Here is a 23,948-nt window from a genome sequence, read left to right as displayed (position 1 = left end):
AACTGAGTAGGGAGCCCAAGCTGAGCAGGGAGCCAGACACAGGGCTCAGCCTCCAGACCCTGAGATCATTACCTGTGCTGAAACCAAGCGTCTGATGCTTAACCAGCTGAGCCATTCAGATGCCCCCCAAATGTGTATGTATTTCTTGCTATAAGTCACAGACTGTTTCTACTTGGTTCTAAAGAATAGTGCTGCAATGAACAGTTGTGTACAAGTTTTTATGTGGGTATTTTCATTTCTCTCAGGTAGATACTTAGGAGTGGAATTACTGGATCATATGGTAATTGCTTAACTTTTTGAATAACTGCCAGACTGTTCTCCAGAGTTTCTGTATCACTCTACATTCTAAACCAACCTTGTAGGAGGGTTCTAATTTCTCCACTCTTTGGTAAAAATTGTTACATATGTCTCTTTGATTTAGTCATCTTAGTGGTAAAAGATGTATTTCATTATGGTTTTCATTAGCATTTCCCTGATAGCTCATGAAATCCAGAGTACGTTAATTGGCCGTTTGTTTATCTTCCTTGGAGATGATATAAACTTGATAATGAAAAAGGATGTAACGAGTGGATGAGGAAAGTTAAAATGATGATCTGTTTCTCTTTCATGGTAGGGAATCAAGTTTAAAAGTGAAAATGCAGTTAAAACTGTAAGGAATCTTCTTTTTTTTTTTTTTTTAAGATTTTATTTATTCATGAGAGACACAGAGAGAGAGGCAGAGACATAGGCAGAGGGAGAAGCAGTCTTCCTCGGGGGAGCCTGATGTGGAACTAGATCCCAGGACCCTGGGATCACGACCTGAACAGATGCTCAACCACTGAGCCAGCCACCCAGGTGCCCCAAAACTGTAAGCATCCTAACCTTTAATGTTTTTAGAATCTCTCTTAACCTTAGATCAGTGTTAGAAAATCTTTTACAGCAAAAAAAAAAGTTTGAAAGTCCATAGTTCCATCGTTTTTTCATTTTTTTTCTTTTTAAAATCACATTTAAGAATCATGTAGGGACACCTGGGTGGCTCAGCAGTTGAGCAGCTGTCTTTGGCTCAGGGCATTTGCAGTTGTATTTTCCTTTTGGATGAAACTTCCATTTGATAATTCATGTGCTTTGTTGTGTTCAGTAAAATTCCTTCCCCATCAACTTTACTATGTTTAAATTAAGCACTATCTATGTATTTAATCTGCCAACTGTTCTCTTTAGTGCCCTTCATGTAATTCAGTTAGGCTCTCTCTCCCCCGTAGTACAGTTTGTCATTCTCACAACACAGTCTTCTTCCTTTTCCCAAGTTGCAGTTTCCCTAGCTACGAGCCTAAAATCCTGGTCTGGACACTGGATTCTGGACACTTTAGAATGGAATTACTTCCCAAAACACACCTCTTAATTGAGGTCAGGATAATCCCACCTGTATGGCTGATGTATTTATACATGACTGTTTAGACTTGATTCCCCTCCCCCTCCTTTTCTTCTTCACAGACTACTTAGTTTCTTTTCTGGCTACCTTTTTGATTGAGAATTTTGTATGCTTCTGTTAAGTTCAAATATAAAAATGCATTTTTCAAGCCCTTCTTTTTTTGTTAAGTAGCATCTTGAGGCTGAAACACATGCAAAACATGCACTCAGTAGTTTGTGTTGTTTTAAGTGCTTTACATAAAATGTGACAACCGCTTTGCAAAAAGAGTTTTGAGTTTTTTTAAATGTTAAAACATAACAGTTTTACTCTTAAGTAGTTGCCTAAGAGAAGTTATACCCTCTACAAAGAATTGTACATAAATATAGCTTTACTTGTAATAGCCAAATACTAGAAATCATCCACATTATTTTAATAAGTAAATGATTAAACAAATGCTGGCATATCCAGATAATGGAATAGTAAAAAAAGAATCACCTATTAAAAATCAACTACATGGATGAATAATCAAAATAAATACAGAAGCTAGACCAAAAAAAGAGAAAGTATATACTGTATTACTCCCTTTATATAAAAATTCTACGGGATCCCTGGGTGGCGCAGCGGTTTGGCGCCTGCCTTTGGCTCAGGGCGCGATCCTGGAGACCCGGGATCGAATCCCACGTCGGCCTCCCGGTGCGTGGAGCCTGCTTCTCCCTCTGCCTGTGTCTCTGACTCTCTCTCTCTCTCTCTGTGTGACTATCATAAATAAATAAAAAATAAAATAAAATTTAAAAAAAAAATAAAAATTCTACAAAATATAAACCAATCCTATGGTTGAAAAAAGCAGAACAGTGGTTGCCTGGGATTGGGGAAGGGAATGGACAAATGAAGGAGGTGGGGAAAAGGAATTACAGATTTTAGGGAATGATGGATATATTCCTTGAATGTGGTGATAGTTTGAAAGATGTACACACAGATCCAAATATATCATCACATCATTCACTTTACATACATGCTAATTAATATATGTCAACTATACCTCAGTACAGCTGTGTAATAAAATCGATCTTGATCTGAGAAAATGATTTTCCTTATTGTGTAATAATTAGAGTAGAATCTACAGCATAGCCTATTTATAAAACAAATTTATTTATTTTTCAGTTCATAGAACTGCGGCATACAGCTAATATTCCATGTAAATAAAGCATTTAAAGTTGTTTTGAATTTTGTAAGGCCTTTGAATTTCCATATGAATTTTAGAATCAGCTTGCCAGTTTTCAGACATGCTGGCATTTTGATTGTGACTGTGTTGACTCTCTAAACCAGTTCAGGGAGCTCTAATATCTTAACAATATTGAATCTTCTGATCTCTAAACACTGTATATCTCTCTACCTATTTAGGACTTCTTTAATTTCTTTTGGGGTGTTCCGTAGTGTTTAGTACCCAGGTCTTGCTTGCATGTTTTTCTGTCCGATTTGCTTCTGTGTCATAATTTTGGTGTTATTGTAGATGTTATTTTAAATATGTTTCTGATTGTGTGTTGCTATATATAAAAACAGTAGATATTTTGTATATTGATATATTATTTCTACACTCTTGCTAAAAACTCCCTGATTAGTATTTTTATAGAATCTTAGGATTTTACATAGATGATTGTGCCATGGCTTTACTTCTCTCTTTCCACTTCAAAGTTTTTCTTGTCTTATTGAATTGGCTAAAACTTACAGCATAATTTTGAATGGGAATGGTGATAGTGGACGTATCTTACTTTGTTTCTGATCTTAGGAGAAAACATTAATTCTTTTATCATTAACCTTATAGATGCCCTTTATCAGGATTGAAGAAGTTCGGTTCTAAGCTTACTGAGAGAGCTTCTTTTTTTAAATTGATGATCTGATTTGATTAGGTGCTGATTTTAAATGCTATTTTGTCAAATGCTTTTTCTACATCTCTATAGATGATTCTCTTTTCTATTGAATAATTGAATATTTTCTTTTGAGTAATTTTTTTTCTAGTACTTAACAAACCTTGAATTTCCTGGGACCAGTCTTCCTTGGTTATTATCCTTTTAATATATTGTTAGATTTGATTTGTTAAAATTTGCATTTATGTTCATGAAGGATTTGATTTGTAGGTTTTTTTGTACTGGTATCAGAGTGATGTTGGCCTCATAGAATGAATTGGAAAGTATCTTTTTGTTTTCAGTTTTCTGGCTCAATCTGTGTAGAATTGTTCTTCCTTAAAAGTTTGGTTGTATTCACCAGTGAGCTCTTCTGGTTTTTGAATCTTGTTTGTGGGAAAGTTTGTTTTGTTTTGTTTTTTTAAAGATTTTATTTATTTATTTATTCATGAGAGACACAGTGAAAGAGGCAGAGACACAGGCAGAGGGAGAAGCAGGCTCCATGCAGGGAGCCTGATGTGGAACTCAATTCTGGGACTCTGGGATCATGCCCTGAGCCAAAGGCAAATGCTCAACCACTGAGCGTCCTGTGGGAAGGTTTTTACCAAATGACATTCATAATGTTGTGCTACCCTTGCTACCATCCATCTCTATGGCTCTTTTTATCTTGTAACTTGCCTTCATTTTTGAAAGATATTTTTGCTGGGTTGTTAGACTCTGAGGATTTTTTTCCCCCCTTTCAGTACATTAAAGATTACTGCTGTCTTCTCTCACATTTTTTTTTTATAAGTGGAAGTCCGCAACATTTTATCTGTTTCTCTGTGTAATTATTTTTCCTCTGACAGCTTTTAAGATTTTTCTCTTTATCACTTGTTTTCAGCCATTTGATTAAGATGGTGCCTTCCTGTAGTTTTCTTTCTTGCTCTTCATGGAGTTTTCACGCACTTGGGTTTCATGAGCTTTTTGTGTCTAAGTTTTTAGTTTTCATCAAAAGTGGAGAATTTTTCTGCCTCTTTGTCTTCATTTTTTTCTTTTTGTAATAGCTTGAGATATATCTTACATGATTAACCACTTAAAATGCACATTCAGTGATTTGTATATTCATAGAGTTGTGCACTCATTACCACAATCAATTTGACATTTTCATTGTCCCCAAAAGAAACCCTGTACACATTAGTGACGTTCCTCATTTCTTCTCAATTAGCCAGCCCTTGGGTAAGCATTAATCTTTTTTCTGTCTCAGTGGATTTGTTACTGTCCTGGACATTTCAAATAAGTGGAATCCTATAATATATGATCACCAGTTTTTTCCATTTAGCAAAATATTAAAGTTCATCCATGTTTTAGCATGTATTAATATTGCATATACTGTTGTAGGAATATACCATGTTTTATTTATCCATTAATCTGTTGACAGATATTTGGATTGTTTCCACTTCTTGAACTCTTAATAATTCTGCTATAAATACTCATGTATAAATTTTTATGTGGATACATGTTTTTCTTTCTTTTGGATATATATGTAAGAATGAATTGATGGCTTATGCAGTAACTTGTGTTTAACCTTTTCCGGGAGCTGCCATACTATTTTCCAGAGTGGCTTTATTACTTTATATTCCCATCTGCAGTGTATGAAGGTTCCAGTTTCTGTACTCCTTGCCAATACTTGCTGTCATCTGTGTTTTTTTGATTACAGTTATCTTAGTGTGTATGAAGTAGTATATCATTGTATATCATTGTGCTTTTTGATTAACCTTACCTTACCTTACCTTACCTGTCTGGCGATACTGAGCATCTTTCCATGTGCCTGTTGGCCACTTGTATAAGTACCTGTTCTTTGCCCATTTTTAAATTGAATTATTTGTCTTTTCTTACTGAATTGTATCAGTTCTTTATATGTTCTGGATACAAATGTCTTAATAAATTTATGATTTTTAAATATTTTCTCCTATTCTGTGGGTTATCTTTTCACTTTTTTATTGATGGTGCCCTTTGAGGCACAAAAGGTTTTAATTTTAGTGAAGTACAATTAACATATTTTTTGTTGCTTGTGCTACTAGTGTCCTATCTAACATACCATTGCATAATTGCGTGTTTTCTTCCAAGAGGTTTTGAGTTAATTTTTGTATATGGTATGAGGTAGTGGTTTAACTTTATTCTTTTGCATGTGGATGGATGTCCAGTTGTCTTTCGGGTTTATTTCTTAAGATTTTTTTTTTCTGTCCCCAACACATACCTGTTTTCAGGACACCAATTATGTATATATTAGGCTGTTTAAAGTTGTCTAAAATGTGAATTTTTTCTCTTTTAATTTGGGTAGTTTTATTGCTGTATCTTCATTTTAGACATGGTATTCAACTTTAGAAGTTCACTTTGGGTGTCTTTGCTATCTTATATCTCTGCCTAACAAGTTTAGTCTTCTAGTTTCTTTTTTTTTTTTTTTTTTAAGATTTATTTATTTATTCATTCAGAGAGAGAGAGAGATAGGCAGAGACACAGGCAGAGGGAGAAGCGGGCTCCATGCAGGGATCCCGACGTGGGACTCGATCCCAGGTCTCCAGGATCACGCCCTGGGCTGCAGGCGGTGCTAAACCGCTGCGCCACCGGGGTTGCCCAGTCTTCTAGTTTCTGACCATATAGAATACACTTAGAGTAGTTTCTAATGACTTAATTTTATTGTCCTTATCTCTTCTGGACTGGTTTTGATAGATTGCTTTCTCTCTTCATTATGGCTGTTATTTTTCTGCTTTGCATGCCTAGTAATTTTTTTTTTTTTTTTTTGCCTAGTAATTTTTTATTGGATGCCAGACATTGTGAATTTTGCCTTGTTGGGTGGAACATAGTTTTGTGTTCTTATAACCAGTATTGAGCTTTGTTTTGGGATACAGTTCGGTTACTTAGAAGCAGTTTAACTCTTTTGAGGCTTGCTCTTAAACTTTCTTAGCTAAGGCCAGAGCAGTCTTTTGTCTAGGGCTAATTTTGTATCGCTAAGTCTGGCACCTTTTGAGTTATGAAATCTTCCCTCTGGTAGTTGGGAATATCAGCCTCAGTTTTGCATAAATCTGGGGATTGTTGTTTCTTTTCCTTTTGGGTGTTCCCTCTGGCTCAGGCAATTTCTCACATATTTATAATGATAGGTACTCAGCTCAAAACTTGAGGAGGGATCTCTTTCCTATCTCCAGACTTCTTTTTCTGTTCATCTCCTTTCTGGTACTCTGCCTTTGTAAATTCTAGTCATCTTGGCTTCCCTGTCTCCAGAACTTGGGGGAGATCACTGTGCTGCCCCTAGGATCCCTTCCCTGTGTTACTGTCCATAAGCTGCCTGGTTTGTGATTCTTCAGGGGTGGGGTCACTCTTCTGTGCTGGTTGATGTCTGATCTCTGAAGTCTGTTGATTCATGTATATTGTCTGGTATGATAGTTGTTCAGGTAGGATAGTAAATTTGGTCCCTGTTACTCTATCCTGATTAGAAGTCTCAAGATTGCTTTTTCAGCCAATAGAAAATCAGTTCCTAAAGACTAGTGTATTTCCAGTACATCTCTGTTTCATTCTTTCTCAGACTAGATTCTGGACCATTAAAGAGATTGGGGGGAAGTTCTTAGTTCTTCAACGGACTGTAGAAAAATTAGCATCTTATCAAGATGTTACCGAAGTACTAGTTTAATGTTGCATTGAAGTAATTGTTTTCTGTTACTAAATCCTGTGTCTACTATTGTTTGATTATATATTTATGGTTTCATATCTGTAATGTTTCTGGGTATTTTTGCTTGTAATTATTCAGTACAGCTTAACTCTGCTAATCTGAGAGTATATTGTGTACCTTTTGTTTTCAGGCAGAATTCTTATTTTCTAGAGTAGGAATAGCTTCTCAGATACTGGATTTGATTTTTTTTTTTTGCCATAATTCCAAATTAATTATGGTGAAATACTGGATTTATCATTACTATAAATTATTCGTACCTTTTCTTGCATGTCATAGCTAAGTAGCAACTTTAAAGAATAGAGTCTTAACTATTGTGCACTTAAAAATAATGGTGCACTCTAAACATTAGATTTTTTAGTTTGTTAAGGAGAGTTTATAACCTAATAGCAGCGCATCCTTCTGGAATAGGTAATCTTTCTCCTGTTAAACCCTTCCTTACAATTTTTTGTATGATAAATTATTATTATTACTCATAGAAACATTTAAATGTCCCTTAATCCAGGGACCAAACTATAGAGAGCATTATATAATCCTTTCCCAATTTTTTCTTCTCTTACAGGAAAAGTAAGAAGCTTAAGCTCATCTTTGTGGTCACTAACTCACTTGACAGCTTTGCACCTGAGTGACAATTCCCTGTCCCGCATTCCTTCAGACATTGCCAAGCTTCACAATCTGGTGTATCTGGACCTGTCCTCTAATAAAATCCGGAGTTTACCGGCAGAACTCGGAAACATGGTATCACTCAGGTGTGCAGACTTTACTTCTTAGATGACTTTATACCCCCTAAAAACAAAATAAGGCATTTATTTTGCCCAGAAACAGCAGAACCAATTAAATGGTATTTGAACAAAAGCAAACCTAACTATAACCTTTACATGAAGTTTTCTGAGAAACTTGAATGTCAACCAATAAATAATAAATCCAGTAGTTATCTTGCCTAAAATTTGTTTTATTGCTACATTTTGTATGATGTACTTTATTTGGACAAGTGGGGATAGACAGATAGAAGGCAGTTATGTTATCTCACATACACACTCACCTATGACAGACAGTTGTGGTACTTTCCACCCCTAGATTCTGGGGCATCATACCCTGGTTAACACAGGGTCCAGGAAACCACTGTTAATGAGCCATCCGTGGGCTTATATGCATGATGGTAATAAAGCCTGGACTTGAAAGAAGCTAGAATTAGTCACTGGGTTTGGGGGACTATCATGTGGAGTATAGGAGGTAGATAGGGCATGGAGTCACTCAGTTCTTTTTGGAATCCTGACTTTATGAGGTGTTGATTTTGGGCAAGCTTCCTAAACTTGCTGAGCGTTTTGTTCTCTGTAACGTTGCTGTATAATAGTTACCTGGCCAGGGCTAAAATGAGAGATAATTGTAGTAATGAGTGAGAAACTACCAGCACCCTGCCTGACACAAACTGTATTTAATGGTAATTGCTATTTATTTTATTATCTCTGTTTTATAAGGTAGATGGGATCTACCCAAGTTGAATGTAAAGCTAAGTTCCAGTTAGTATGCTAATCCTAATGGAAAATCTTGCCCCATTTCATATTACCTGCCTTTTCTCTTGACTCCACTGGCTTTTTTTGCTGCCTTCTACCATTTGCTGCATAGTAAAAAGAAATAAGGACCTTGTGAGAGTTTCTTTACCTTTATTGCTCCCAGTCCAGCTTTTTGACATTGTTTTAGGCTTACTTACTGAGTATAAACTATGACCATTTTTAATCTCCTTTAAAGACCTCCTTTCCTATGTGATATATGTGGAAATAAATTGAAACTAGTTGTTCCTGTTTGGTTTATGGACTCACCAGCCTCTGGTTCATTAAGTAAAAACGAAGGTACGTTTAAATTCCAAGAACCAGGGGATTATAGAAGTAGTTCTTATTTACATTTAAAGTTGATAAATAGGGATACCTGGGTGGCTCAGTGGTTGAGCATCTGCCTTTGGCTCAGGGTGTGATTCTGGAGTCATGAAATTGAGTCCCACAATGGGCACCTGGCATGGAGCCTGCTTCTCCAACTCTGCCCATGTCTCTGCCTCTGCCCCCATCTTTCTTTCTGTGTGTATGTGTGTTTCTCCTTAATAAATAAAAATCTTTAAAAATATAAAAAATAAAAATTAATAAACTTATTTAGAAAATTTTAAGTATCTCAGTGTTGGTTGGGTCTTTTCTTCCTACTAAAGACTCCTTTGATAGTTACAATATGGTTATCTGTACAAAAGAATCATTAAAATAATCATTAGTGGTTAACATAGCTGACATTTCTAAAGCAAAACTTTAATTTGGAGAAATGTTAATGATAAACTTAATTTTGCAGCTGTCATGAACTATTTACAGTTGGTGCTACATGATCATTTTAATTCTTTAACAATTCACAAGTTAGGCTGTTTTATCATTTCTTCTTTCTTAAAGCTGTAGTAGACTCCACATGTGTTGGTTCAACTCTGCTCTTGGGGTGGTCTGTGGACTGTGCCAGTTTGTAAACTGTGTCATCAACCTGCAGTGAAATACACAACATGTGAGAGTAGTTTTGTATCTGTTGAATTTAATACTTTTTTAAAATAAGGGGTTGTGTTTTGTTGGTCTTTTTTCCCCATCTCATTTTTCTCATAATTTAATTTTTTCTTGTATTTTAAAAATGTATCAGTTTGTGGCAGTCTGGGACTTTTTTGTTGTTTTATTTTTTACTATATATCGTTGAAGAAGTACTGTTCTGGACATTGGAATGTAATATGATTTTGTCATTCTTAGAAGATTATATTCTTAGAAACTATATTGCTGGGACACTTGGGTGGCTCAGCGGTTGAGCGTCTGCCTTCGGCTCAGGGCATGGTCCCGGAGTCCCTGGATCAAGTCCCTCATTGGGCTCCCTGAAGGGAGCCTACTTTGCCCTCTGCCTATGTCTTTGCCTCTCTCTCTCATGAATAAATAAATAAAATCTTAAAAAAAAAAAAAGAAACTATATTGCTAATTTTAGCTATGAGTTAAAAGGTAATATATATACTGACATGGAATTTTTACATCCACAGGGAACTCCATTTAAATAACAACCTGTTACGAGTTCTACCTTTTGAGCTGGGAAAACTGTTTCAGTTGCAGACTTTAGGCCTGAAAGGTATGATTTCCCATATTTGTGTTTCTTGTGGTTTGTATGTATGTCTTTGAGTCTAAAGAAGCTATACAAGGGAATCCTTTTGCCAGGAATTATCAGGCTCACTCTTCTCCAAACCTCATCAGTTTATTAGATATATCCCAGGATTTTTTGTCTTGTCCACCAGTAGACTGTTTACTAACCTTTGTATTCTTTTTCACTGCTAGCCCAACTTTGCTTTCTAGAAAGCCTTTGTTTCAGTCAGTTCTACGTTCTGATGATGCATTCTTGAGGTCACACTTTGTTTCATCATACTATGAATGGCTTTTTTCCCCCCCTTTTATTCAAATCTAAAAAACCAGAGACTCACAGAATGCAGAAATCACTGAGTGAAAAATTGTGATACATTTGAACCTGCTAATAACTAATAACGATCAGTTTTTGAGCATTTTTAAAAACTTGGTTTATGAGGACTTCATTAATCGATTAGAATTTGAGGACATAATTGATCTAGTGAAAACTATTAGGAAATACGTATTTTTTTAATCAGCAAAATTTAAAGTCATATTTTTTTTAAAGATTTTATTTATTTGAGAGAGCACAAACAGGAGTAGGGGCAGAGGGAGGAGGAGAAGCAGACTCTCCCACTGAGCAGGGAGCCTGATGTGGGGCTCAATCCCAAGGACTCTGGGATCTTGACCTGAGCCAAAGACAGATGCTTAACCAGCTGAGCCACCCAGATGCCCCTAAAAGTTATATTTTTAATAATATGTCAGTACCTAGAATTTTTTTTTATCACATTAAGTGGTTCTTTACCAGTCTTGTATCTACCTTACTCTATAATCAATTCCTAAAAAAATAGTCACATAATAAAGTCTTCAAGAATTTTACTCTTATTTCTTAAGAAATAAGATTTTCTTTCCTATAAATCCATTTCATATCATAAAAGTAACAGTAATTTCACAAAAATAAGTAAAATAGAAAATACAAAAAATACATTTACAAATGTATGTAAAGCCATATTCAACAAACATCAGCTTTATAAATGATTCTTTGGAAAGTTTTTCTGTATGGGCTTGGCTTGGCTGAGGCTCCTTAAAATAAAGGTCAGGGAAATGTGAGCGAGCTATAGATCTGTTCTGTCTCCCTATGGTGAGTGTACCTTTTACATTTTCTTGTTTTAACTTTGAGAAACAAAAATATAAAATGTAGCAATGTGTATCTATATATTAACCATAAGAATTAACAGTATTTTGTGACTTTTGTGTCTATTTTCTAATGCAAAAGAAACAGGACATTATAGAGTGTGAAAACTCTCTTTGTTCTTCTTCAGGTCCCTTGCTCATCCCAGAGGCAGCTACTATTTTTATGTCCTTTTAGTAGTTTCAGGTTTTGTAATCTTGCAGTATTTATCTTACAGACCTTTGACTGTATTCATTTCTGTAAGGATTCACAATTGTATTTGAAGTGAGGGTCATCAGTCACAGATTTTCACATTGAGTTAATATGTATGAAAGCCTTTGAAGTGTGGGAAGGGGTAGGCCAGTCTTGTGGCACCTTAGTTTTTGAGGATCCCTTGTTCTTCTTTTTCAGAAAGATCCTCTAATGTTTGACATCCAGGTTTTATGTTTCTTTCCTGGAAGGATTGTTTCACTGGTTGCACTTCTTTTGGGACAAATTCTATTATTTTTCTGAGCTTGCCCCAGCTTACTTGTTAACTTCAGACAACCACTGATAATCGTCCCCATTTCTACAGTTTTGAAATTTCAAGAATATTGTATAAGTAGATTGTGCTGTATGTAACCTTCTGAGATTGGTTTCTTTCACTCAGGTTAATTTTTTGGTGATTCACGCGGGTTGTTGCGTGTTTGCTCCTTTACATTGATGAGCAGTGTTCCATGGTATGGATGTATCATGATTTGTTTAACCAGTGACCTATTGAAGAACATCTGGCTTTCCAATATTTGGCAATTATGGATGAAGCAGCTATGAACAATTCTGTGTACAGGTTATTGTGGAAACATAAGTCTTCATTAAGTCCTCATTATTCTAGGATAAATGCCCAGGAATGCAGTTTGCTCTGTCATATGTTAGTGTCATGTTTAGTTTTCTAGCCAAACTGTTTTCCAGAGTGGTTGTACTATCTGACATTTTCACCAGTGATAAATGAGTGATCCAGTTACTCTGAATCGTCACCAGCTTGGTGTTGTCACTATTCTGAGGTGCAGTGATATCACTGTGGTTTAATTTGTGTTTCCCTGTTAGCTGAACCCTACATAAAGTGAAATAATGTAATATTTATCTTCCTCTGATTTATTTCACTTAGTATAACATCTTGTAGGTCCATCCATGTTGTAGCAAATGGCAAGATCTCTTTATGGCTGAGTAATATTCCATCGTATGTGTATACCACATCTTTATCCATTCATCTATGGATGGATACTTGGATTGCTTCCGTATCTTAGCTAGTTTAAATAATGCTGCAGTAAACATAGGGGTGCCTAGGTCTTTTTGAATTTGATTTCTATATTTTTAACTTGTATCCTCCACCTTACTGAATTTACTTCTAGTTCTAGGGTTGCTTTTTTTTTTTTTGTACAATTTTTTTGGGGAATTTTCTGTGAAGTAGAGAATTATGTTATCTGCAAAGAGGGATGATTTTATTTCTTACTTACCAATATTGTCTGCTTTTTCTTTCCTATTCTTGCTTTATTGTACTGACTAGAACTTCTAGCACTATGTTGCATAAGAGTTGTGAGAACAGACATCCTCTTTTTCCTGATCTTTTTTTGAAAGTATTTTGTCTTCGTTGTTAAGTATAATGTTAGCAGTAAGTACTTTATAGATTGTCTTTACAAATTTGAAGAAGTTTTCCTCTATTCCTCTTTTTCTGAGAATTTTTAATTTTGTCAGGTGCTTATTTTGCATCAGTTGATATGATTATATAATTTTGCTTCTTAAAATTTTGCTTCTTTGCTTTGACTTTTGTGTATTGAACCAGCCTTGTATTCCTGGAATAAATCCCACTTGGTCACGGTTCTCATTCTTTTTATTTATTGCTTACTTCTGTATGCTAATATTTTCTTAAGGATCTTTGACTCTGTATTCATGAGAGGTATTTGTCTTTAGTTTTTTTTTTTGTTTTTTTTTTTTAAGATTTTATTTATTTATTAGAGCGGGGGGGGGGGGGCAGAGGGAGAAGCAGGCTCCATGCAGGGAGCCTGACATGGAACTAGATCCCGGGTCTCCAGGATCACGCCCTGGGCTGAAGGCAGTGCTAAACCACTGAGCCACCCAGGCTGCCCTGTCTTTAGTTTTATTTGTTTTGTGCTCACTCTATCTGGTTTGGTATTAGCTTTATAAAATGAATTTGGAAGTGTTCCCTCTTTCTGAAGGAGTCTATAGAATTAGAGTTAATTCTTTAAGTGCTTAGTAGAATTTTCCAGCAAAACAATTTGGGCCTGGGTATTTCTTTTCTGGGAATTTTTAAGATTTTATTTGTTTGTTTGTTTATAGAGTATGCATGAGTAGAGGGGAGGGGCAGAGGAAGAGGAGGAGAGAGAATCTCAGGTCATTCTGTGCTGAACAGAGCCTGACTCAGGGCTTGATCCTATGACTCTCAGATCATTCCCTGGGCCAAAATCAAGAGTCTGACGCTTAGCCAACTGAGCCACCCAGGTGCCCCTCTTTTCTGGTAGTCTTTAAATTATGAATTTGTTTCTTTAATAGGCATAGGACTATTTAAATTACATACTGAGTTTGGTCAGGTTTTTTTTTTTTTTTCAGGGAAATGGCCCATTCATATATGTGTTTAAATTTATGTATGTAGAATTCTTCATAATGTTCTCTTATCCTTTTGATTTCTGTAGGGTTTGTAGTGATAACCCCTTTCATTTTTTATATTGGTAATTTTTGTCTTCGTTTTCTTTGTCAGTCTTGGTGGTGGTTTACTGATTTTATTGATCTTTTCAAAGAAACAGCTTTTTTTTTTTTTTTTAAGATTTTATTTATTCATGAAAGACACAGAGAGAGAGGCAGAGACATAGGCAGAGGAAGAACCAGGCTCCCTGTGGGGAGCCCAGTGTGGGACTCGATCCCAGCCAGGATCACACCTTGAGCTGAAGATAGATACTCAACACTCAACCACTGAGCCACCCAGGCATCCCAAGAAACATCTTTTTAAAAACTCCTTCTATTTTTCCTGTTTTTAATTTCATTGATTCCTGTTCTTTAGTATTTTTAATCCTTCTATTTGCTTTTGATTTATTTTGTTCTTTCTAGGTTCTTAGGATGGGAGTTTAGATTATTGAATTGAAATTTTTCCTTTTCTAATGTATGTATTAGGTGCTCTAAATTTCCCTCTTGGCTCTACTTAAGTTGTGTCCAACCACAAATTTTAATAAGGTGTGTTTTCATTTTCACTAATTCAGCACATTGTAAAATTTTCCTTAAAACATCCTTTTGACCCATGGATTATTTAGAATTTTCCAGCTGTTTGCAGATTTCCCTTTTGTCTTATCAGTACTGATTTTTTGTGTGATTCCCTTGTGATTGAAGAATTATGGAGGATTTAAGTTCTCTTAAATTTGAGGAAATTTGAAAAAAAAAAAAATTTGAGGAAATTTGGTAGTTTATGGCCTAGGGTATGGTCTATACTAGTTTATGTCTCTTAGGCCCTGGAGAATATGTATTGTGCTATTGTTGGATAGAATGTTCTCTAAATCTCAACTGGATCTTATATATTAATCTAGTTAGTGCCCATTAGATTGATGGTGTTACAAGGTTTTTTCCTAGTTTTGTCAAGTTGTTGAGAGAGGAGTGTTAACATCTCCCACCATAATTGTTGATTCTCTATTGTCCTTTCAGTTCTATCAGTTTTTGCTAAAGTATTTTTCAGTCTGTCATTTTGTGGATGCATGCTTAAAATTGCTATATGTTCTCCATCATTACATAATGTCACTTTCTGTCTCTAGTAAATTTATTTTCTCTGAGATTGACTTTATCTGATGCTAATTAGTCACTACTGCTTTCCTTTGATTAAGGTTTTCATGACCTCTTTTTCCATCCTTTTCCTTTCAGCCTGCTTAGAGTGTTGTATTTGAAGTGAGTTTCTTATGGACAATATATATAACTTATCAAGTCTACTAGTGCTTTCATTTTATCATTTTGAATGAAATACAGGATCCCTAACTCTCTTTATGACTTTTTATTGGCTCCCATCATCTTAAATATTTACTCTACATATATTTAGAACCAAACCAGTGTTACAAAAATATTTTAACAGCTGAACATGAGTTAGAAATCTTAAGTGAAGATAAGGCTATTACATTTGCCCCCTTTTGAAGACCATAGTCTTCTTTCTTTCTAGTGTTTCAGGGTTCCTTTCTTCATCATTTATTTTGGATTTGGAGAACTTCTGATTCTTTTAGGGTAGATCTGCTGTTAGTAGATTCTCTTAGTTTTCTGTCCTCTGAGAATGTCTTTATTTTTCTTCTCTCCTAAAGGCTATTTCCAGGGGCGTTTGGGTGGCTCAGTTGGTTAAGCATCTGCCTTCGGCTCAGGTCATAATCCCAGGGTCCTGGGATGGAGTCCCGCATTGGGCTCCCTGCTTCTCCTTCTCCCTCTGCCCCTCCTCCTTGCTCATGTTCTCTCTCTCTCTCTCAATAAGTAAATAAAATCTTTTAAAAATAAAAATAAATTAAAAAATAAATAAAAATAAAGGCTATGTTCATTGGGTATTGACTCTGGGTTACGAGTTCTTTTCTTTCAGCACTTAAATATATTGTGTCACTTCCCTTTGACCACCCATGGCTTGTGATGAGAAATCTGTTACTGTTCAAATTGTGTTCTCCCTAGAGGTAAGATGTTTTTCTCTGGCTGCCTTCAAGATTTTTTTGTCTTTAGTTTTCAGAAGTTTAATTATGGTGTGGCTTGCTGCGAATTCTTTTAAGTGTATCCTTTTTGGGTTTTATCAGATTCTTGAATCTACAGGTTTGTGTTTCTCTCCAAATTTGGGGAGTTTTTGAGCCATTATTTCTTTGAGTACTGTTTCAGCTCAGTGCTGCTTGTTCTCTGCTTCCACAACTCCAAGGACATGAAACTTAGAATTTTGTTGTGGTCCCACAGGTCCCTAAGGCTCTGTTCAGTGTTCTCAGTTTCCTTTCTGTTGTTCAGATTGGGTAATTCTTACTATTCTGTCTTCTAGTTCATTGCTTCTTTCCTCTGACCCTCTATTTTGCTGTTGAACCCATCCACTGAACTTTTTATTTCGTTTATTCCATTTTTTAGTTTTAATATTTTCATTTTTAAAATGTGTTTTATACATTTGTTCCTTTTCTTTCTAGAGGCTCCCTGTTTTTTCAATTACTTAAAACATGTTTGTAATTTCTCATTTAAGTATTTTTGTCATGCCTGCTATATTTAGATCAGATCATTCTAATGTTTTGTCATTTTGGTGTTGGAATTTTGTTTATTTTTCTTCATTTAGTTTTGAAATCTTCCTAGTTCTTGGTATGATGAGTGATTTTTTACTTGAAACTGGACATAGTCATATTATGAGACTCTGGATCTTACTTAAACCTTCTGTTTTTGCTGGCTTTCTATAACACTCCTCTGGCAGAGAAGGGGGGGGCAACATCTTTTGAAAATCTTTTTTCATTTGACATGGTTAAAATCTTATAATCACTTTATGATGATTTATTAATCATTTTTCTTCTTCAATCTTTAATATTTATTAGTCTTTCTTAAAGTGGAGCTGTAGCATCCAGAACAATATATATACCCCTGTGTGGCATGGATAGGAACTTTGATGTTCACAGCAGTTCATTGTACTGTTAATTTTCATAAGTATGTAAGATACCCTTCTGAAAGGATTTGAGACTCTTGTAGAGTAATGTAATTACTTGTAGAGCAATGTAAACCATTGCATTTGCTTTCATTTGTGGCACTTATGAAACAGTTATTGAATTTACAGATGGCTTACAGCCCTGGGGTTTTCCCCTTTCCTCGGAGTGACTTAATCTTAAACCAAATCTGTTCCATCTTGTTATTACTTTATTTAGTAGAATTTTTAAGAATCTTTTTTTTTTAATTTTTATTTATTTATGATAGTCACACAGAAAGAGAGAGAGAGGCAGAGACATAGGCAGAGGGAGAAGCAGGCTCCATGCACCAGGAGCCCAATGTGGGATTCGATTCCGGGTCTCCAGGATCGCGCCCTGGGCCAAAGGCAGGCGCTAAACCGCTGCGCCACCCAGGGATCCCGAATTTTTAAAAATCTTAAGTGCAGACTACATTTGTCATTAGGATAACTTCTTGTTAGCTTTATGTTGTATTCTTAAGTTTTGATTCTCTGATTTATTATAGTAGCTGTCCTCTTTCCCTTGTCTGACCCCTCCTTCCCACTCTTCCCCTTCTGGTTTCACTTGGGTTTGATTGTCGTAAAAATGTTGAGGCAGGGCCAGATATAGAGCACTATTAGATCTCTTCTAGATTGACATCAGTCCACAAGAGTCACTTTCTGGATACTTCTATAGAACATGGTATGAATCATTTTTATTCTTTACATCAAGAACTGGAAAAATACTTCCTCTAGTTTGGTGTATTAGTAGTAACTATGTACATTGTTATAGATGATCTGATAATTTTGGTATGTTTCTTACTTTTGAAATATTTTGTTACCTTTCTTGGTTTCATTTTACCTACTTAAAATATTTCCAGGAAATCCACTTACCCAGGATATATTGAACCTCTATCTGGAACCAGATGGAACAAGAAGGCTACTGAACTATTTGCTTGATAATTTGGCAGGTACTGCAAAAAGAAGTAAGTGGTCATTTGTTCAAACGATTTTTTTTAGGAAGATGTGTAAGAATATTGCTTAATTTTTTGTTTTATATTCAACTAGTTTCAACAGAACAGCCACCTCCACGATCTTGGATTATGTTACAAGAACCAGACAGGACAAGGCCAACTGGTTGGTAGCCTTATATTTTTTTTGACTTATTTTTACTTGGCATTATAAACCTAACAGTGTTGTTGGCCTGAGTTAGATATTGGACTGTGTGACAGTTGAATGCTTAAGGTTTATTTGGTTTGAGAGGTAATAATAAAGACTTAATCATTACTTATCTGGCCTCCCTACTATGCCATAGGTATGCTGTAGAGCAGTGCTTCTCAACCAGAGGCATTTTCATCCCCCAAGGAACATTAGCAATGTCTGGAGACTTTTTTTTATTGTCACAGCTGGGGGAATTGCTACTGACATCTCAGGGTTAGAAATCAGATGTTGCTAATATAGCCCTCACCCCATAGCAAAGAATTTACCTACCCATGATGTTGTTAGTGCCACAATTGAGAAGCTCTGCTGTAAAGTATTGACCAAACTCATTTATCATGATAAATACACCAAAATCTTTATATTGGAAGTTTCCAAACCCTAGTATGTTCCAAATGTATTTGATAACTACAGAATTGTGAGACAGCCAAAACACTTACTTGAGAGAGAAATTGAATTAATGACCTCTGATTTCCTTTTAACCTAACTTGTATGAAAATAGCTTGGGACTTATACGAAAATAGCTTGATGGATATAGTAGGATTTGGTCTGTGATACCTCTTTCTTTACCATGAATTAATAATAGTTGTTCTATAGAAGAAAATTAGCCATGCCTATTAGGAAAACTGTCAATTTCCCACATTCTATATTAGCAGTTAGCAGAGTGATAGAGGAAATATAGACATGATAAACCCTGGTCTTAGAAGCAGAGGGCTTAAGATCTTGGTCTTTGAGCTTCAAACCTTCTATGGGTATCTCTGTAACTAGTAACACATCATATTATGGTTTGCTCAGCTATCTGTCCTTCCTTCCTTATTCAACTTTATTTATATCTTCTATGCCTGGCATTTAGTAACTTTTCAGTGAATATATATTGAATGAATAAAAAACCTAGCATTTAAGTGAAAACTACTGAAATCAACTTTTTTTTCTGCCACGTGTGTGAATAAGTAAAGTTATCTTTCCTACAGCCTTGTTTTCTGTCATGTGCTATAATGTTCTTTGTGATAAATATGCGACCCGGCAGTTATACGGCTACTGTCCGTCTTGGGCACTAAATTGGGACTACAGGAAAAAGGCCATTATTCAAGAAATTTTGAGCTGCAATGCTGATATCATAAGTCTTCAGGTAAGTCATCAGAAGAGTGTAAATTGCACAAATGCCCCAGTGTTGATAAGCAAAGGACAAATTGGGAACACATTACCCTGACACATTTGAAATTCCAGCTCAGCAATTCTAAAAATATTGGCTCTATTTTTAGCCAATATTCTTTGCCAGATTCTGGTAAGAAATTAGCTCCAAATCCTGGGAGCATTTACTACCTGCTTTGTTTTATAGCACAGTGCTGCCAAATGGTGCAAATTGGTTAATTTGAGTTTTAGGCATTTGCTATGACAGTCAAATATTCATCTTTTCCTTCCAAATGCCCTTGCACTATGTTTTATTTGGGTGACAGGGTCACTGAAATTGTGGCATTGTAAAAGTATGGTTTTACTTTATCATCAGCAGTAATAGAATAATTAGGACATAGCAGAGAGCACATTGAGCCTGATGCATACACAGTAACTTTAGGGTCTCAGTCCTACTCTTACAATAATTTACATGACCTTGGGCGAGTCACTTTCTCCCTGTGGTCTGAAATTAGAATCTGCGAAGTTCCTTCTACCTCTCTGATTCTTATTCCCCATCAATTCTAAAATAAAAGAAAATATACACACATAGAGGTGTATGTCTTTCCATGTTGAAAAGATGTGACATTCCTTATTCTGCAGATTAGTCCTTTGCAATTATTGCAGCCCTTCAAACTGTACATGTAAAGTTAATGCATAGTACTGATTTTGGTCTTATAAAATAACTTTGCCATTTGCAATTTTTCAGGAGGTTGAAACAGAGCAGTATTACAGTTTTTTTCTGGTAGAACTGAAAGAACGTGGCTATAATGGATTCTTTAGTCCTAAATCTAGAGCTAGGACAATGTCAGAACAAGAAAGAAAACATGTCGATGGCTGTGCAATATTCTTCAAGACAGAAAAGTAAGTCATGTTTAAAAAAGAATTTTCTCAGTATTTGCAGGGAGTCCAGGGTGTGGAAATTAGTTGGCAAATTGGAGAACGAAGCATTGTATTACTCAGTAAAGCAACACTGTTGACTTAAAGTGTTTTGAAGCATCAGAAGTGATCTTACTTTGGAGACTTGTTGAAAGTGCTGCTGTTTCTTCAGGTGTTCACTAGGGTTTAACTCCAATTGTTAATTGAAACACCTTGTAATTAACATTCCCTCTAGAATAGTAGAGGGATTCTTAAACCTGTATTTTGGAAAAGAATTATTTAAAAATTACAAAATGGAATATTCCAACATGAAACTTAAACAGAGGATGACTACATTATCTTACATTGTAAAAGGATTTCAAGATGTTATTGGTATCAGTAACAGACTGAGAACAACTTGAAATGGATGTGGGAAGCATGGTGTAAAGTGTGGAGGATTTTCCATGATGTGATTTACATGCCATTGTATTTGTTACAGAAGCTTGGGAAAACTGCATTTCCCACAAAGCTAATACTTTGGTATTCCCAATTCTATGTTTGTGTGTGTGTTTTTGTTTGTGTTTTAGATTTACTTTGGTTCAGAAACACACTGTTGAATTTAATCAGCTAGCAATGGCAAATTCAGAAGGGTCTGAAGCTATGCTGAACAGAGTCATGACAAAAGATAACATTGGAGTTGCAGTACTGCTAGAACTTCGAAAGGAATTGATTGAAATGTCATGTGAGTGACCTTTTCACTTCCTGTAAAATTGACCTCCAAAATTTAATAGAAAGCAGAAAATTCGTTCTAATATTAATAGTCTTATCTAACACCTGAAGAAACTCAGTGAGAACTTAAGTCATTTCTATAATATCCTATCACTTTTTCTCTACCACAAAGCTTAAGATGACAAAGCAGTGCCCATAAAAGTGTTTGAAACTTTGAAAGGCATAAAGCCAAAGGAAAAATTAGGGGTTTTTTTGCTCCTAATAATTTTTTACATAAAAGAATGTTGAAGTAAATATTAGTTAAAATAAGAAGAACTCCATATGCTCCTGTAATTTCTTGGCACAAGGATACTCTGTAAGCTAACTTCTCTTCCTGACCTACTTGTAATCATTATTTGAAATGTTTTGAGTTTTGGATAAATGGACCACTGATTTCAAATTAAAAGTATATTTAGAGTGATCATCATGCCAAAAACTGAAACTTCTATCACTCAAGGAACAGTTGGGACGGGAGATGTTTAACCTGAAGGAGAGAAAAGAAAGATGAAACTTAGTGCCTATATTAAATATATCAAAGAGAAAGGATATAGATTTAATTTTGTGAGACTCAATATAGAACATCTGAATGAAGTCAGAAGTGTCAAGGAGACAACCATTTAAAAATAAGCCATCCCAAATAGAATGGGATGTGTGTGTTCAAGTAAGTGAATGCCCCACTTTGGGTTGTTCACCCAGCTTGTAGAAGGCTGTTTCTCATGTTTGTGGTACAGCAGATGTAGACATCAGGTGCGTGGTTGTTAGGTAAATATAGGGTCCCTTTTTGTACCTGAGACTCAGATACTACTTGCTTTCAGCTAGGCTGATGGGCGGGTTTTGTCTGTCTCTTTGTTTTCTTTTTTACCTAATATAGCCGGAAAGCCACATCTTGGAACAGAAAAACAACTTATTCTTGTGGCTAATGCTCATATGCATTGGGACCCCGAGTACTCTGATGTGAAGTTGGTTCAAACTATGATGTTCCTCTCAGAAGTAAAGAACATTATTGATAAAGCCTCACGAAATCTCCAGTCCAGTGTATTGGGAGAATTTGGAACTATTCCACTGGTGTTATGTGCAGATCTTAATTCTTTGCCAGATTCTGGTAAGAAAAGATATTTTATAGAATGCCTTTTTGACTTAAAATGTTTTTGTAATCTATTGTTTTCGGTAATTCCAATTCAATCAAAATGAAAATTTAGCTGCAACACTGCAGCTAAACTGTGAATCAGGTTTAATATTTAGGTGTGTGTAGTAGGAAGACTATTTTGAAAATGAGATGATGTTATGAAAACCAGAGGAAGGACATTAATCATCTTTAATAATCATGTAGTCAATAACTTGAAGTAACTTGTTAAAGAACACATGATTATATTTCATTATCCCCAGGTCACATATAATCAGACTCTGAGAAGGTTATTAAGCAAGCTTCTCTGGGATTCCAGCATGTAGTAATAGGCAGTTTAAATTGGCTATTTTCAGGATATTAATATTGGTGGACTTGATACCAATATTACTTAGGTGGAAATTGAGATCCTTTATTTACAGAGATGAGGCTAGCAATTTGAACAAAAAAAGAACAGGGATCTTGACTTTTATTACAGTGTAGAAGAATACAGAAAGGCTTATTCTTGAATACTTTTCAATTGGATAGTACAGTGAACAAACCATAGTTCTTATAATATCAGAGTATTCCTTTTTGTATTTCAGCTCCTCGTTTATACTCTCATTCACACAGAGTATTTTCCTTGCCTTTGCTTATGTGCCTGGGCACCCATGTATACACACACGCACATTTGGAGTGGTTAAGTTCACCAGCACACACTTCGTTGACACCATGATGGATGAGAGCCAGTAAGAAGATAGAAACTATTAAAATGTATTTTTAGGGCAAGTAAAGGTATCTGAGATCCATAACTCTTCAGCCCATCTCATCCAGCTCTCTGGGGACACGGCTGCTGAAGCAGTGGGGATTATTCTCTGACAGTTTCTCCACATGTGTTCTGCCTTCTGTTTAACTACAGAGCATCTGAGGGGCAAAAAGAGAATCTACTCAAATAATACTTATTAAGCCTTATTTCAGTGTTGAAAAAATACAGTATTTTAATAGCAAACACATGAGAAGATGTCCAGCTTTGCTAACTAGTTAAATGAAAAGTAGAATAACTATTTGCAGAGCCCATCTAGCTGGTAGCATTCTCTTCCATTGTTGGTAATATGTATAATAGCACATTTAATCATAATCTTGGTATTTCATACCAAGTAAATAATTCAACATAGGTAGAAACCTAGATACTAAGATGTTGATTATGGAGTTAATTCTTTTTAAAAAGTAAAACCACAGGAATTTTTTAAAAAATAAGGAACTACTATAACAACTATGAAACACCACAGCAAAGTATAAAATATTCAGTATACTAGGATCAAAACCGTGTAAAAATAGATTTAGATAAGTTCTGGGAAATGTGGGAAAAAAAAAAAAAAAAACAGACCAAAAAACAAGACATTTTAGAAAGGGGGACTGTGTGGCACAAAGTATTTACTATTATATTTTTTTAGTTTTGTACACTGCATATTATACTTGACAGTTTTCAAAATACCTGTGTTTTCATTATAGGTGTTGTAGAATATTTGAGCACTGGTGGAGTAGAAACAAATCATAAAGACTTTAAAGAACTGAGATACAATGAAAGTCTTACAAATTTCAGCTGTAATGGGAAAAACGGGACAACCAATGGAAGGATCACTCATGGTTTCAAGTTAAAGAGTGCCTATGAGAGTGGCCTGATGCCTTACACAAATTACACGTTCGATTTCAAGGTGACTTGAGATTGAGAAACTTTTCAAACCTCCATTTTTTTGAGAGTCTTGTAACTTTATTATGTCTTTGAAATGTTGATGTGTGTTCAGACTAGAAGTAAACCATGTTGAATTAGTTGACAGCAGTATTCTCTTATTATTCTTCTGTGGAATTCTGTGTGATTGGTGTCCCATTCCTACTTGGTA

At 35.5% G+C, this 23,948-nt stretch overlaps 1 protein-coding gene across 8 annotated transcripts in view; it reads left to right on the top strand.

Annotated features, from left to right (window-relative positions):
• CNOT6 (CCR4-NOT transcription complex subunit 6) overlaps positions 1-23,948 on the top strand; it is a 77,044-nt gene that overhangs the window by 39,147 nt on the left and 13,949 nt on the right. For 6 of the 8 annotated variants that reach the window (XR_013387353.1, XM_077911090.1, XM_077911088.1 and 3 more), the window contains 9 exons: positions 7,551-7,737; positions 10,032-10,117; positions 17,813-17,917; positions 18,000-18,068; positions 19,121-19,278; positions 20,029-20,183; positions 20,765-20,919; positions 21,817-22,047; positions 23,560-23,762. Coding sequence is in view for 7 of the 8 variants with exons in the window: in XM_077911090.1 (XP_077767216.1) it covers positions 7,551-7,737; positions 10,032-10,117; positions 17,813-17,917; positions 18,000-18,068; positions 19,121-19,278; positions 20,029-20,183; positions 20,765-20,919; positions 21,817-22,047; positions 23,560-23,762 (1,349 nt within the window). In the remaining variant the exon portion in view is untranslated. Of the gene's footprint in view, positions 1-681; positions 848-7,550; positions 7,738-10,031; positions 10,118-17,812; positions 17,918-17,999; positions 18,069-19,120; positions 19,279-20,028; positions 20,184-20,764; positions 20,920-21,816; positions 22,048-23,559; positions 23,763-23,948 lie in introns of all 8 variants that reach the window. The other 2 variants (XM_077911092.1, XM_077911085.1) reach the window with 2 other exon arrangements.

This window comes from Canis aureus, chromosome 10 (assembly GCF_053574225.1).
Source record: "Canis aureus isolate CA01 chromosome 10, VMU_Caureus_v.1.0, whole genome shotgun sequence".
In the NCBI taxonomy this organism is placed as follows: domain Eukaryota; kingdom Metazoa; phylum Chordata; class Mammalia; order Carnivora; family Canidae; genus Canis; species Canis aureus.
This window is presented reverse-complemented; position numbering and strand designations above follow the sequence as displayed.